Genomic DNA, 14,699 nt, shown 5'->3' on the forward strand with positions numbered 1-14,699 from the left:
ATTCGTTGTTGCGACTTGAAATGCCTCCATTCATTCTCACCAAGCGAGTTGCGTGAAGAGGAAATGATGTTTAAAGACCTTGGCAATGAATCGAAACAAAAACAGTATATTATTGACACTCTCCGCCAGTTTTCTTCAATAACCTGTTTAAAGATCAGGAGAAAGGTCACCGGTTTTGACCTCTGAGTCCTTGGCAAGAAGACATGTGAACAAGCATGGCGTGAAATCTATAACATTAGTGAAAAAAAGATTGCATCAAACTTCTTCGCGATGTTAATGTGAACGTTGAACATGGCAACGTCCATAAGAAGAGATCATCGGCCAAAGCAGAGAGAGCCATGTCGTGGATGCGGCTTCTTTTCGAGCGAAACGGTGGTTGGATGCCTCACAAGACTCAGGTATTTGTTTTAATCGCAAGTTTAGTGTCTGACTGTCGAAAGTGTGTAATGTTTGAAATATTTTGAAAACTTCAATATACGAACACTGATCAGTCATCTTTCTGCGATTAATAGTCGTAATAATGCTCCTGGTATGTGTCTACTAAGGGGAGAACCATTTGATTTGGGGGGGGGGCGGGTATGGAGGAAGTGGGTATGGGAGCAACTTTTTTTTTACTGTCAGTGACACCAATTTTTTTCTACTGTCAGACCTGCATCAATTTTTTTTCCAAATGGAGCAGCAGTGCAATTTTTTTTGGTCATTGTAAGTTTGTAATGCGTTGTATATAAGGGAGCCATCATTATACACGGCCTGAAACTCTGAAATTTTGAGTACCCCCCCCCCCCTCACCAACCCTGAAGAATTTGAGTAACCTCCCTAACTCTGAAATTTTGACTGACACCCCACCCCACTTAGAAAAGTTAAATACCAATAGATGTAATTGTAAAATGTACAAAATACAGCAACAGTACTGTAAATACCTTTCAAATCCTGATGTACTCAGCTAGACTATCATCAGTTATCTCATGATGTTTCAAAAAAGGTGAACCCATCAAAATGAAATTGAAAGTCACAATAAAAAAAGATATAAAAGCTCACGCTAAAACCAGTATCTAACCATACATGTATGGTATATTGTTTAATTTGGATGGGGTATTATGACAGGGTTTTCACTAGGATATTTGACCTGGCAGAATTTGAAAGTACAAGGGGAGAACACGCGAGAAGCTTATGGGGAAAGTGTCACAGGGGCTTTTCCCTATCTTGCATGGAAATTTTTAAGATATTGATGTGTGCAATGGTGCAGTCTAGGGTAATCTGAGAGGTGTTTTTAATTTTTTTATAAGTGAGACAGAACACCTGAAGGGTAGAGCACAAGAGGGGGTTCCCCCTCTTGTGCTGGAAATTTTGAGAAATTGATGTGTTTAATGGTGCAATCTGAGAGGAGTTTCAGTTTATTTTGCACTCAGTAAAACTGTTTGAAAAGGACATTGAACACAGATATTTTTTTACTTTTTTTGTGTGATCACTGTTTGAGTCACAATATTCAACTTTCAAACAATGACAATATATTTTGTGAAAACAGTTCTGTTTGCAAGAGACTGAAGACAAATGAATATATTGAGAGAATAATATATTAGTTTTAACACTAGTTTATTGACTCCTGTCTTGTGTTTTAAATTTTCACAATTTACAGTAGTCAAATTGTCCCCTGTTGTAGTGCCTAAGCCATTGGGATGTTGCAACAAATCCTGAAATATGATTTCTTGGGTCAGAAAAGGGAAGGAAAACATTGAGTGCACTGAGGTGTAAAGTAGACCTATGTAGTGCATGCTTATATCATAAGTGCTGGAAAAAACATGACAATTGCTTGTGGGAAAAACATTTTCGCAGCCTATGGCGGCGTGCCGGCAAAGAATACATGTGAATAAGGTTTCCAAATTTTGCTCATTTCTGGTACATTGTGACAATTTTTTTTTCACTTCTGTCTGTTACGACAATTTTTTATTATCAGGCCATGAAAGGATCAATTTTTTTTTCTTCTATTGCACCTGGTGACAATTTTTTTTTCTCAAAATCCTCCATTTCCCCCCCCCAATCAAATGGTTCTCCCCTAATATGTGAGTTAGTCTGTTTTATTAAACTTTTTTCCTGCCAGACAGTATCACTTCCCCATCAGCCAAGTCTGTAAAAAGCAGTATTGAGCCCAAACATGACGTATTTTCACCCACTTGGTTTGGTCTGTTATATCATTTTTAGTCCAAAAAGTTAAGTTTACAGTATTTATGTTTTCAACAGCCTTCAAATGTACAGTATTATGTTAAAATTCACCATATGGAATATGTTGTGTTTCATTAATTTTAACCATCTTGACCTGATTCGAAATATGGACTTGGTAGGAAAGGGTTAGGTCCATGAGCTGCAACTCTGGGAAATTTGTCAAAATGACGGTACTCCAATTTCCTCATATATTCACTGTAATGTGCACAAACAGTGAATTTTTATCAAGGTAGGGTGAATCCCTTTCCCTTCCTTCAGTGAGTTATACATACTGTATTTGTAAAGATTCAAATGTGTACATGCACCATTTACTGTGTTTATTGTTTAGACAGACATATTTAGTTGTGGCACCTGTTTATTATTTGTCTTACTGAAACCTCCCCATGCAGTATATGACTCAGTGGATAAATATACTTGAGTAAGAACATGTCTGTGAACTAATTTTAATCTGAATATAAAATCATGAAAATAATGCCAAAAGATGCAGCTCATGTGCCTTTAAAGTTACATGTATGTGCTTGTATGTGTGTCTGCCTGTCCATTGCAAAGACTTGAGAACTTCCATAGCCAGCCTTGACAGTTTGAGTTTGTATGCATCTATAGTTTTCAACAAGTTTATTTTTTAATTGCGTGTTTTTTGAAAGATAGGATGATATTGCCCTTTGCAGAATTTTTGAAGCACAATTAGCTGTTTGTGCAGCTGTTAATAAACTACCCACAAATCTTGGTGTGTTATAATACTGTCCCTCCACCAACCTGTGTGGAGGGACTGTGAGAATCAAACAAATATCAAAACTGAAGACATGCTATAAGATGTGCCATACTTTTCATCTTTGGTTTTTAATGAAAGTCATGTTGCACTTTTTATATCATCTTTCATCCAGGTACATTTACCAACATCCTCTTCGAAGAAGCTGTTCTATATCAGAATGTTGAAAGAGCTTGAAGACGACTTGGGTATCAAAAAGGAGGACAACATATCATACGAGTATTTCACTGAAATATGGCGTCAACATCTGCCCGAATTTGTAATTCCAAAGGTTAGTAGGAAACATTTTAGGGAACTTGGACATCAATTGCATATTAGTGGCAATTTAGTCATTTACAACAGTCATAATATGGTAGTTTTAAATGTCTATTGTCAAAAATCAGTGTTCTGTTTTGATCATTCATACATTCATTCATTGAGAGGATTCTGATTTTACAACAGAGTAAATTACATATCACTCTTTCTCATACTAGTGCAAACAAAATGTGAACACTGTGTAATCACTTGTGCTCTATATTCATATTATACAGAAGCAAGAGTTTGTAAAATGTAATATATGTGTTCAGCTACGGGAGGACCTTGCTAGGGCAAAAACAGCAATGGAAAGAGGGGAAATTAAGGATTTGATTGACAAACATGTGCAGCAGGTTGAGTAAGTATACTACAGTTGTGTCAAAATTCTGGCCGCAATTAGTAAATTGTGTGCTTTTGTGTCCCTGCCTGCATGCATTTTTAGATTTACATGAAAAACACTCGAATGAAATAGTCATGTGTATACACTCAAATGTGTTCTGTATGGAGTGTCTGTGCGCAACTCAATCTTTCAGTCCAGAAAAACACACACAGTACATGTGAATAGGAAATTACCGAAAATTAATGCTTATACCTTTTTGAACTCAAATCCTTGCTATATGCTCAACACAAAATTACATTTATTGTGTGTGGGCCCTGGTTTTTTAACTGCTAGTGCTAGGCAGTACCTTACTAAACTGTGAGTGGACACAAACAACTGATCTAGCCTAATTTGACAATAATTGTGTTAAGTGTTAAGTGAAATTAATGTCACAAATTACGTACATGTATGTTGATATGTTGATTACTAACTTTAAAACATACTAAAGCTACTACCTGTCCTGTTTGAGGAAAAATCGCTTTCAGAACAAAGGGAATGGTCCTTAGGAGAGAGTAGTTCCTCACTCAAAAGATTGTCAATCATTCAGTAATGCGCAGAGGTGAAAACTGGTCAAACATTTGCTGTACATACTCGAACAATTTCAAGAAGAGTATTTGGTGTACAGAATTACTCTTCTCTTAATTGTTCTTGTATGTACAGCAGTTTGAACTGATATTCATGTGTTGTGTCTATGGCTACTTGAAAGGTTGACACATATGAGACTCCACTGTGGCTTAAAATTGAAGTCTCTTTCATAGTTTCCTATTCCTGATTGGTTTGATGTCAGTTTAGATGTAAATGACCATCGGATGGTGTTTTTGTCTATTTGATAGGCTGGCCTGTAAATATAAAATTTGATAATTTCTTTTCAGAATTGAGAGACGGGTTTACCATAATACACGGGAACAAGCTAGGACGGAGTCTGACGAAGTGATGTGTGTGATCCAAGACGGCATGGACCAAGCAAAAACCAGTATTCCTCATCTTGTTGAGCCTGATAAACTGACTGCTTTACTTGCTCGTATAAGGCTTCATCTAACTGGTAAGGGTTTTGAAATATTTTTTACCTGCCACTTGCTACATGTGTACTGTCATCAGTGTTTTATGTTGGCTGCTGGGATTGTAGAATTCTTATGAGGGTGTCATGACCTTTCTGTAAATGTGCAACAGACGTGTACTAAAGTGGCATAATGAGATGGCAACGTTATTTTAAAGCCCAAGTAGCTACAAAGTTTATGAATTATTTTCATGGCTTTATTTTCAAACCAAAGTTGGTACATTTAAATCTGCTAACTGAAGGACATGTATTGAAGGATCACTGCTTGCTGATTGAGACCATGCCTGCATGACTTAACAGGTGAAGTGATAAACTGATGCTGTACTCATAAGAAATGGCGTCCCTTGGAATAGAACAAAAAATGCACTATTTCCTGCACAGACACATTGTGATCATAAAATAAACAAGCATGATGCCAATTACTAATATACTAATTGCAACAAACAATGGCCAACATTTTGTTGTTGTAATATTTATTATCCTCTGTCATGATTTGATTTTGAAAATGGTGGAAAATCTAAAATGATGTTAAAATGTATGAATTCTCATGCACTTTGACACTTATGAGAGTGTTATGCACTTTTTAGTCTATAATGGCAAAGAAAACTTGGAAAAGTGAGGATTACACCTCGCAGCTATTGGTGCTTTAATATAAGGAAAAGATCAATCTCCTCTTTTGCACAATCACAGATGAAACTCAGTAGAAATAGTTTTATCAGTTCATAGAGTCTTACAGTTGATAATTTTGTACTAATTCTTGGGTATCTTGAAATTCACTGGTCTTTTCCCATGTGAATTGAGAATTTCAGAAAATAGTCAAGGCTAATTAACCCTTTTCCTGCCAAGTCGGTGAAAATCCGCTTGAAATTCGGTGTAGCTAGAATCTGAGCAGCCACGGCCGTTATCCTGCCAAGGCGGTGGAAATCGGGCTACTTTTTGGTACCCCCTTTCCTGCCTAGTCGACGGAACTACGTGTAGCAAACCCTTGCTCGCGCTAGGGGTCGTTCGAGGACAGGTTTTGGGCGAGGAACGGCGTTTGCTCTCGAAATGGGTTCACAGAGAGTCCAACGACAGGGAAAGGTGCGGAAGCTACCCAGCCAGTCCCCACCCCGGTGGGGGACTGGTTTTTTTTTGGGGACGAGTAGCGTACTTGGCAGGTTAGCACGTTGACGTATTCTAGCGGAGTTTGGGGTAACTTGGCTCTGAGGCACTACATAGATTGCGGCCGAAATTGACCGTCTCGGCAACGCTAATCTGTAAGGCAACCGCCTAAGACCGCCTCAGCTGGCGGTGCAATTTTTTGCCAATGGTGCGAGACGAAAATCACGGACTTGGTCCTGATTGACGGGAAGTGCGGACGGATTTGACGGACTCGGCTTTCTCGAAGGCAACCGCCTAAGACCGCCTCAGCTGGCGGTGCAATTTTTGCCAATGGTGCGAGACGAAAATCACGGACTTGGTCCTGATTGACGGGAAGTGCGGACGGATTTGACGGACTCGGCTTGATTAGTCCCTGACATGGAACTGATCCGAACGGACTTGAGCGACATTTGTGAAGGGTAACCACCGCTTTTAACCGACTTGTTACCTTCTCGAAAAGACTACCCACTCAGATGTCGGACGTTGTCGGCTGCACTTGGCTCTAGACGTTCAAGCCGTGCAACGAAAACACCGCCTCAGCCTTGCCATTCAGGAACATGGCCTCAAAATTTGATACCATTGTTCACCGACTTGGCGGCTGCGGTTAGGTGCGTGAACCGTTGTTCACCGACTTGTTACGCCTATGTTGTCCCTGTGAAGTTCGGCTAACGGCCGAGTCTAACGGGAGTTGGCAGACCTGTGTTTGGTTTATACCGTACAGGGGTGAGCAAATCCATTTTGAATCCAGTGGTCCCCGGACCAGTAGCAAAAACAATTCAGTGGTCCTGCAACTTGGTCTGGTGGTCCGATCCTTTCCCCCCATTTTTTTTGTAAATTGTAATAAATAAAATCACGAGCATAATCAACATTCGCTTTAATTTCAATAAAAATCAAGCGTAGTGATGTTGGGGTGATGTATTTCTATTGTCCTGATGCGCGTTGCGCTTCCGTTACACTGTTTATTCGCGTAAAGAGATTATCGCAACTTGGTCTAACATTATCATAAATGATGACACCATTTTTACCTAACATGCAATGAACTAAAGGACAATTCGCATGCGTACATAGGCGTGTTTCGTATTTACACGTGCTGGTTGCGTTTGACTGGACTACACTTGCAGTCAACACCAATGTAATCATTACGACCATGATTTCAGTTCTGTTGATGACAAGACATCGATTTCAACACCATTTCAGAGGAACAGAGTGAAGAGGTCTAAAGTGTTCCGATTGTATAACTTTAAGTTAAAACGAAGTTCACATGCCCCGTCCGTGAAAACGAGTGCATAAGTGCATGGAGCCAGCGGTTTTCGAGGACATAGGACATCGAAACAAATATGACCTTTCTTAAATGTAAATTTTCCTATTCGTAGCGGCATTGTTTTACAGCTACCGGGAGATCTGTGTGACACATCAATCACATGGCTCGATAGGGCTTCGTGACACGCCAGATAAATCGCAATGGGGTTTGAATCACAACAATATTTTTCACGTAAAATTCCCGCCAATGGATACGTTTGATCACAATTGCGTCGTCAGTTTATTTTAAATAGTGTTACAAGTACCAAATCCAGAAAATCTACCTTAAAATACCATGTAGTACGCAAGGCACAGCGATCAGATAAAATTTCAAAGAATCGATCATCGACTCTGCGAGGGTCGCAAAAAAAAATGGCGTTCGGCCGAGTTTGGGTCATCTGCTTTTCTATCCTTCCTTTATACTTTGATTTGCAGTTATTGAATCGCTAAAATAAGTTGAAATTGCTTTCAATCAGATAAATAGGTCCCAATCGAACTTATTTGACCAGTCATCAAAACGAAAAACCATGAATATTTCGACTCTTCACACAACGAGAATACAGATCGTCAGTGGACGCCATTTTCTAAGTTGCGGAGCAAAGCATTACACAATAAACTATCAGTTTGCGTCTCATTATAAACCTTTATTCAAAAACTGGGTTCGTCAGTTTAATTTTACGTATACTTAATCACAAGAACAGACATCAGAATGAAACAGACCGTCATACTTTTGCAGTGTAGAGCGAACAAAAATTCATGTTCTCCTGACGCAATTCAATGAAAATTACCTAAAACGCGATAGCGTAATCAAACGCCGATTTAGCGCTGAAAATCGATTAGGAATAAAAAGATCACCCACTTTCCTTATCAAGAAATATTGCTTATTGAGAATAAACTGACGTTTCAAAGTAGCTGTATACTTTACGGCCGATTCAGGCTAGTTTCTTCGTCAAAGACGACACCACCGTACCCACTCTTTGAGGGGACGCTACAGCTGGTGTGACGTCATCAACAGCGAACGCCAGCGCAACGCGCATCCTACCAGCTGATCCCCTCGTTCGCACATTTTGACAATAGCGTTTCCCGACCGATTGGTGGAGGGACTGTGTTTCCACATTGTCGCTGGACTATTTTGCCAGCTGTTTCTGACAAAATCATATCTCAAATGATTAGCTATAGTCATTCAAAGAACCTGCTCTTTATGCAGAACAAAGTTGACTCAATGCAGCAGACGATCGACCACTGCTGTGTGAGCTCTATTCAATTACTGTACGGTACTGTCTATAGAAACAGCATGATCGGCAACTACAAGTCAATTCAGCAATACTGGGTACCCCTATTGACCCTGTTGCGTGAAAGATGATGTAAGTGGCAGTGGAAGTCACCTGATACCAAATATGACCCGAGAATGATGGCAGTGCAGGACTGGCAACGTTGTGTACACGCTTGCGGGTATCGGATTGCGCACTTTGCTATCTTTTTGTATCTGTTATTTTTTGATTATCTACTGGTCCGTCGGACCAGACAAAGTGAAAAACTAATGGTCCGCGGCAAAAAATCGATGGTCCCGGACCTCGGACCACTGGATTTGCTCACCCCTGCCGTAGTATGACCGACTCAGGTAGAGGTACCTGTCGGTATATTCGAGTTTTACGCACTCGGGCGTCAATGACGGGTCGTCATCACCGCTGATGACGTAGACGTGCTGGCCACGTTATTTGAAGGAGCCATGTTTGCCCAACGGACGAGGCCGAGACAGCCGTTGACAATTTTGGCATCCTCATCTTTGACCGCCTTAGTTGGGTAAGCCGCTCGGCAGGCGACGGTTATGACCTAAACAAGCCGCTGAAGCACTGTTCATTGCCGTACAAGAACGAGACGGCCAGTCCATTACTGCTTAATGGGCAATCTGTCGGGTTGGCTTGTCACCGACTTGGATGACAATACGCCCTGCGCAGGCGTACTTAGAAGGGACATGAGGTTAAAGATACGGGTTTCCCACCCGTACTAAACATGGGCTTGGGGCAACGTCCTTGGGTGGCAGGTGCGCATGCCACGTACCCAGCTGGACGGAATGTCAAGTTGAGATGCTAATGACATTGACTATGTTATGCTAAGTGCTCGAGGGATTTGCATCGCAAATGAGTATTATTAGCATATCAAATGGTGCGGACAGGCAATTTACATGACGGGTAGGAATGTCAGCGCCGGTTGGTGGACTGATTGCCGTAGGTCCATTATAATAACAGGTGGATGCATATATTAACACCCTGCGTCCAATCATGTCCAGGGCTTTGTTTCCCTGTGGCTTTAAAAGGGAGGGACCTGCTAGTCTGTCGACACTGTTCCAGACATGAGCTTGACGGACGCAAAAGTTTTCTGAAGGCGAGCAGACGACTGAAGCTCAAAGATGCAGAGTCTCCGGGCGGTAGTGGTAGCGATCGTTGTGATGTCCCTAGTAAACGTTCTAAGAAGTCGGGCAAGAAACGCTCCCGTAAGGCGAAGCCATCTCCGGCTGAAAAACCCAGTGGTAAGCGTAAACGTAAGACCGATCGTTCTGCGATGAGGATGATGACGGGTCACCGGTTGCCAGTGGTTCTCACCCGGCTGCTCCGGGAGAGACTACTTCACCTGCAGAGACTACATCTGCTCTTGTGGGAGATACTTCACCTGCACAGACTACGTCTGCTGCTGCTAGTGAGACAGTGAGTAATGAGACGGCTGATGCCATTGGTTCTCCCCGGCTGCTCCGGGAGAGACACCACCTGTTGCTACTATGAGCCCTCATCCTGCGTCAGGAGAGGTTCCTGTGCCCAGTGCGAAAGAGCTTGAGTCCTCGTCATCAGCAGAGGCTGCCAAGCCCGCTCCTGCCATAGTTTCGTGTGCTGCGATGTCCCCGCCGAAAAAGATAGTGCGGAGGGTTCGTTATCAGGATAGCCCACCTGATTTTGAGCCAGATATGATCCTTGATGCCGCTAGGGCGAGTTCAGGCCCAGACGCCCAGACGACGGTGATATCACCGCTGAGTCCGACTCGGAGGTTGACGAGGATGCGGCAGAGGACGATGACTTTTATGACAGGCAGTACGTAGGTGAGGCAAGCTCTGACGACGATGATGACGCTGCTGCTGTGTTGGCGGAGGACGACACACCTCCTGTCTGGCGTATGTCGGAGACTACCGATGCTAATATATTTGAGGAGACCGATTTTGACCATGAGAGAGGACCGACTTTCACCTTGCCCAGCCACGCCCGTGAGCTCGATTACTTTTTTAAGTTTATTCCAGCTACACTGATCAGATTGGCCAAGGACGAGACTAATAAATACGCCAAATTCCACCAGCGACATATCGCTAGGAAAATAGATAAATACTGGCGTAACGCTGACTACCGAGAGGTGCAGGCGTTCATTGGCGTCTTAGTCTGTATGGGTATCGACCGTAAATCATCAGTGGAGGATTATTGGTCTAGCGATCCCTTTCTGAGAAACCAGGGTATTTCTACTGTGATTACCCGCAGTCGCTTTCAGCAGCTTATGCGATACTTTCATCTGGCAGACCCAGAGAACGATCCACGTCGTGATCCGATGAGGCACGCCGCCGACGTCGGTGTCAGGAGGATCCCCTGTATAAAATCAATCCATGGATGGAGCCCATAGTTGACCGGTGCGTAAATAATTATAAGATGGGTAGAGAGATCTCCATCGACGAGGGCATGGTGCGATTTAAGGGCCGTTCTAAATTTAAGCAGAGATTACCGCATAAGCCTGATCGAGACGGTTTCAAGATATGGCAGCTGTGCGACTCCACCACTGCATACATAGCTAACTTTGCACCGTACCTAGGTGTGAAATATCGGGATCGGACTGATGGGAGACGGCAGGAGCGAGGTGTGGTGAAAAGAATTACGATGGAGCTGGTCCAGCCATTCTGTGGATATAATCACAGCCTATTCTGTGATAGCCTGTTTAGCACGGTCGTTACTGCTAGAGAGCTGATGGAGACCGGGATCTACATGGTCGGGAGTTTCAACCGCCGTAATCGTCGCACCATGCCCCCTCAATTAATTCCGCCGGGTAAGAGAAGCGCCTTCCTCTGTCTGTTGGGGATATGAAAGCCACGACCAGAACGGACTCTCGTCTTAACATCACTGCTTATCAGGATAGTAACGCTCAGGTGCTGATCTTGAATACGGTCTATCCACCCTTGGAGTGCGTGCCAGTGGGGGAGGGAGACGAGCGGCGACAAGTGCCTCTGTCGCTGTATAATTATCGCCGGTACATGGGAGGCGTCGACCGAGCCAACCAGAAGCGCAAGTACTTTCACACTGGGCGCAAGAACCACAGATGGTGGACATATCTGGCATGTTACCTGATTGATGTTGCCCTGGTAAATGCATATATATGCTTCAAGCATGTACACCCTGATAGTAAGCTGACCCATAAGATGTTTCATCTGCGTGTCGGGAAACAACTCATTGGCGGTTATTGTGGGCGATCGCAGCCCAGTGTGAGAGAGGTCGAGGCCACTGTTTCTCTTGCCTCGTACATCAATCCACAAAATCAGCCGATGCACGTTGTCAGCCGTTTGGAGGGGCGGCAGAAATGCTGTAAAGTATGTAGCAGAGAGGGTAAGACCACTGCGAGCGGACGACTGTCTGAGACGTCCAAAGGATGTAGTCTGTGCGGGGTTCATCTTCACGAGGGCAAGTGTTTTGCGGCTTTTCATCATCGCATGATGCTACGAGGTAAGAGGAGCATTGGCGTGCAGACCTCTACTCACACAGCCCCGACGACACCCATCAGCAAGAGAACCCGACGTAAATAACGGACAGGGGACAGCTTCGCCTAACAGTGGCTTGACTGTATTCTGAACACGGACCATGATCACATTTTGAGCACGGTTGTGCCGTTTGTTTTGTGCTTTACGATCCCGCTGATTGTAAATTGAAACACGGATTATTTTGTACAATCCCCCGATTGTAATCTTTGTAACACGGACCATGCACTCGGACGTCGAGATAGACTCTGAGATTTATTATTCGGCATAATGTAAATTATTCCCGAATAAAATACTATCTATGGATCGCATATTTTCGTTTTGTTTTGTTTTGTTTAGACGGATTATTTTGTACAATTCCCCCTATTATAATTTTTGAAACACGGATCTGCCACCCCGATTGTAATTTTTGAAACACGGACCATGCACTCGGACGTCGAGACAGACTCCGAGATTTATGTTCGGCATAATGTAAATTATTCCCGAATAAAATACTATCTATGGATCGCATATTTTCGTTTGTTTTGTTTTTACCCCCACTTTCGTTTTTGGCAGATCCGTAAGGACGCTTATAGTAATGGATGAACGTGCGTTGTATCACGTGGGAGGGGCACAGCCCAACGGAGGCTGTGCTCGTGCGACGTAGACGTTGTACCAACCATCTGTCGTTGGGGTTAGTGCATAGAGCAGTTGCACTGTCCAGAGCTAAGGTGGTACAAAACTGCACCTTAGTAACAACTGCACAACTAACGTGTTAGGAAACGGTAACACTAACGAGCTAAGTGTTCACTGAACTGGCCAAACTACGTACACGCCTTCCTTCAATGGCGGAACTGGAACTATGCGTTGACACTACGTCAAAGCAGACTGCAATGTGCGACTCTTCCAAGTCGTTCAAAGTACGTGGCCAAGTGACACAACCCAGGGGAAACAGGACAGGTTTGAGGGTGCTCCGCACCCATAGCACTAACCCTGGGTCTTCTACTAACCCACGAGAGAGGTGACGTTTCCCCGGTGTGGCCGTGCGTGCCGGCGAACGAGCTTTACTTCCGCGAAAGTAAGCTAGAAAAGGGCATAAAAGTGCACGTCCCCCGGGGCAAACAACGCCCGTGACCTCGTCATTTTCTGGACACAACCTCATCAGCGGTTGCCCCTCTATACGGGCATGCAAAAATTTTTGAAGTCTAACACGTATATGGTCGGTAATCGTACCCCGAAAATGTGGTATTTTCCCGCCAAATGCCTGGCAGGAAAGCGTGCAGGAGAGCCTATCTTCTGTAGACACGGAAAAGGGGGCCGGTTTTGACCGACTTGGCAGGATAACGGACAGGGGCGCTCGGCAGGAAAAGGGTTAAACTTATATCAACTTACTTTCAATGGTTGCTCTATGGCAGCAGCAGTTTGTTATTCAGTGCATCAAGCCAGAATGAAATCCCATAACATTACATGTATTTACAGATATAAATTTATTTGGCAACAATAATATGCAGGCTGTTTTTCTAGCACACAGTGAAACCTGTCCTTGTGGACACCTCTCTAATCAGGACACCTCTTTACTAAAACTTACACTTCGATTAGAATTTCACATGTCTATTAACCCTTTCACCACCATGGTTCCACCCAAACCCATTGTTATCAATGGTGATCTTGGACCTGTATACAGGGAACTAAGGGTGAAAGGGTTAAGGACACCTCTATGTTAAGGACACTTTTTCCGCTCCTGAGAGTGACCCTAATTGACAGGTTTTTCTGTGTATTAATTACATGATAGGATATGAACAAATGCAGTTGTCTATTCAACAATATCATGAATTAGAAGGTCAGAAATCACAAAGGTAATCTGGTTTTGCTCTAAGTGCAATGTTACCTACAACATAAAAGTTTCACAATGTTAGGGAAATTCCTTGTCCTAATCAGCTTTGAGTTTGTATTCCATAACAACCACCCATTTGACTCAGGTTAATGTATAAAATGCCCAAAACATACACAGGCAGTCCTGTGCCATGTAACACTATTGTACGTAATAAATGTATTGTCTTCATTCAATTTTATTTTGATGTGTGGTTTTCAATACCGTAGTAATGATTTTTGCTATTTTTTCATGATAAACTGACTATTTTCATTTTTGACATCCATCATTGTGTCTGTTCTATTCTATGAAACATCATGAAATCCTGCGCCTTTGGTCTATCAAGACTTCCCTTTTTGTAGTAATCAGCACCTTTATTGTTGAGAATTTAATTCAAGTGCAGACTTGCATTCACTTGTCAACTTTAACAATGGCATTACTCCAATGCACATTTTGTTGAGAAGCTGTAAGACTTGCCACAGAATTAGCACAAGTAACTAGAGTTAATACTTAAACAAAAGTATAGAGAAAGTAGCAAAAATTGGCAGTACAGGCGTTTAAATGAACACTATTGTATATGCTGCACTTATGTTACAGGAAATATCATACACACCAATGTGCCAGGGGGCAAGATAGTACCCGCATACTTGGATGTCTTGAATTTTCCTCATGACAGCAATCTGTCCATGAACCTCCTCCTGCAGTCCTTGGTGGACAATAAAGTGAGGCTTTCACGAAGATTGTTTGCCCAGATGGACAATTGTTACAGGGAGAACAAAATCGATACATGCTGTCTCTGGGCCATCTTCTTGTTGAGCTGAACATATTTGATCAGGTGAATATGTACACTGTTGCTCCCATTTTGTTAATGAACAATTGCATAGACAGGCTGTTGCTATCGGCCATATGAAACTT

At 42.8% G+C, this 14,699-nt stretch overlaps 1 protein-coding gene across 2 annotated transcripts; it reads left to right on the top strand.

The window, feature by feature from the left end:
• The first annotated feature begins 337 nt into the window (after positions 1-337).
• Positions 338-14,628, top strand: LOC139137528 (uncharacterized). Of its 2 annotated transcripts, XM_070705680.1 has the most exons (6): positions 338-398; positions 3,105-3,260; positions 3,520-3,641; positions 4,535-4,704; positions 13,707-13,770; positions 14,382-14,628. In XM_070705680.1, the coding sequence occupies exons 1-6, from the start codon at positions 339-341 to the stop codon at positions 14,455-14,457; spliced, it is 648 nt and encodes a 215-aa protein (XP_070561781.1). In that variant the 5' UTR covers position 338; the 3' UTR covers positions 14,458-14,628. The 2 variants fall into 2 exon arrangements, with proteins under 2 accessions (XP_070561781.1, XP_070561780.1); XM_070705679.1 differs by lacking the exon at positions 13,707-13,770 and having other exon boundaries at positions 14,382-14,622.
• Positions 14,629-14,699: the final 71 nt, after the last annotated feature.

Source organism: Ptychodera flava, chromosome 7 (genome assembly GCF_041260155.1).
Source record: "Ptychodera flava strain L36383 chromosome 7, AS_Pfla_20210202, whole genome shotgun sequence".
NCBI lineage: Eukaryota > Metazoa > Hemichordata > Enteropneusta > Ptychoderidae > Ptychodera > Ptychodera flava.